Here is a 241-nt window from a genome sequence, read left to right on the forward strand (position 1 = left end):
TGCTAGTTGCGCAACTTGTAAGCCGTAACTTTGATTGGCTGGCCCCGGTTTAACGCTATGAAGAAAGACGATTTTATCGCCATGCTCAACCGCGTTAATGTGAATGTTGTTAATGCCACGTATCTCATCAGGTAAGGCAGTTATTTCAAAATAGTGGGTAGCAAATAAGGTGTACGATTTATTCACCGCGCTTAAATGGTGTGCGCATGCCCACGCTAATGACAAGCCATCAAAAGTACTG

At 44.0% G+C, this 241-nt stretch overlaps 1 protein-coding gene across 1 annotated transcript; it reads right to left on the reverse strand.

Moving 5' to 3' along the window:
• Positions 1–6: 6 nt before the first annotated feature.
• On the reverse strand, positions 7–234 carry LOC106820656 (DNA mismatch repair protein MutS-like; the record flags this gene model as incomplete). The annotated part of the gene is made up of 1 exon (XM_014825161.1): positions 7–234. A coding segment is annotated over one exon (228 nt), but the record flags the coding sequence as incomplete, so codon positions are not given.
• Positions 235–241: the final 7 nt, after the last annotated feature.

Source organism: Priapulus caudatus, unplaced genomic scaffold, assembly GCF_000485595.1.
Source record: "Priapulus caudatus unplaced genomic scaffold, Priapulus_caudatus-5.0.1 Scaffold50389, whole genome shotgun sequence".
NCBI classification, from domain to species: domain Eukaryota; kingdom Metazoa; phylum Priapulida; class Priapulimorpha; order Priapulimorphida; family Priapulidae; genus Priapulus; species Priapulus caudatus.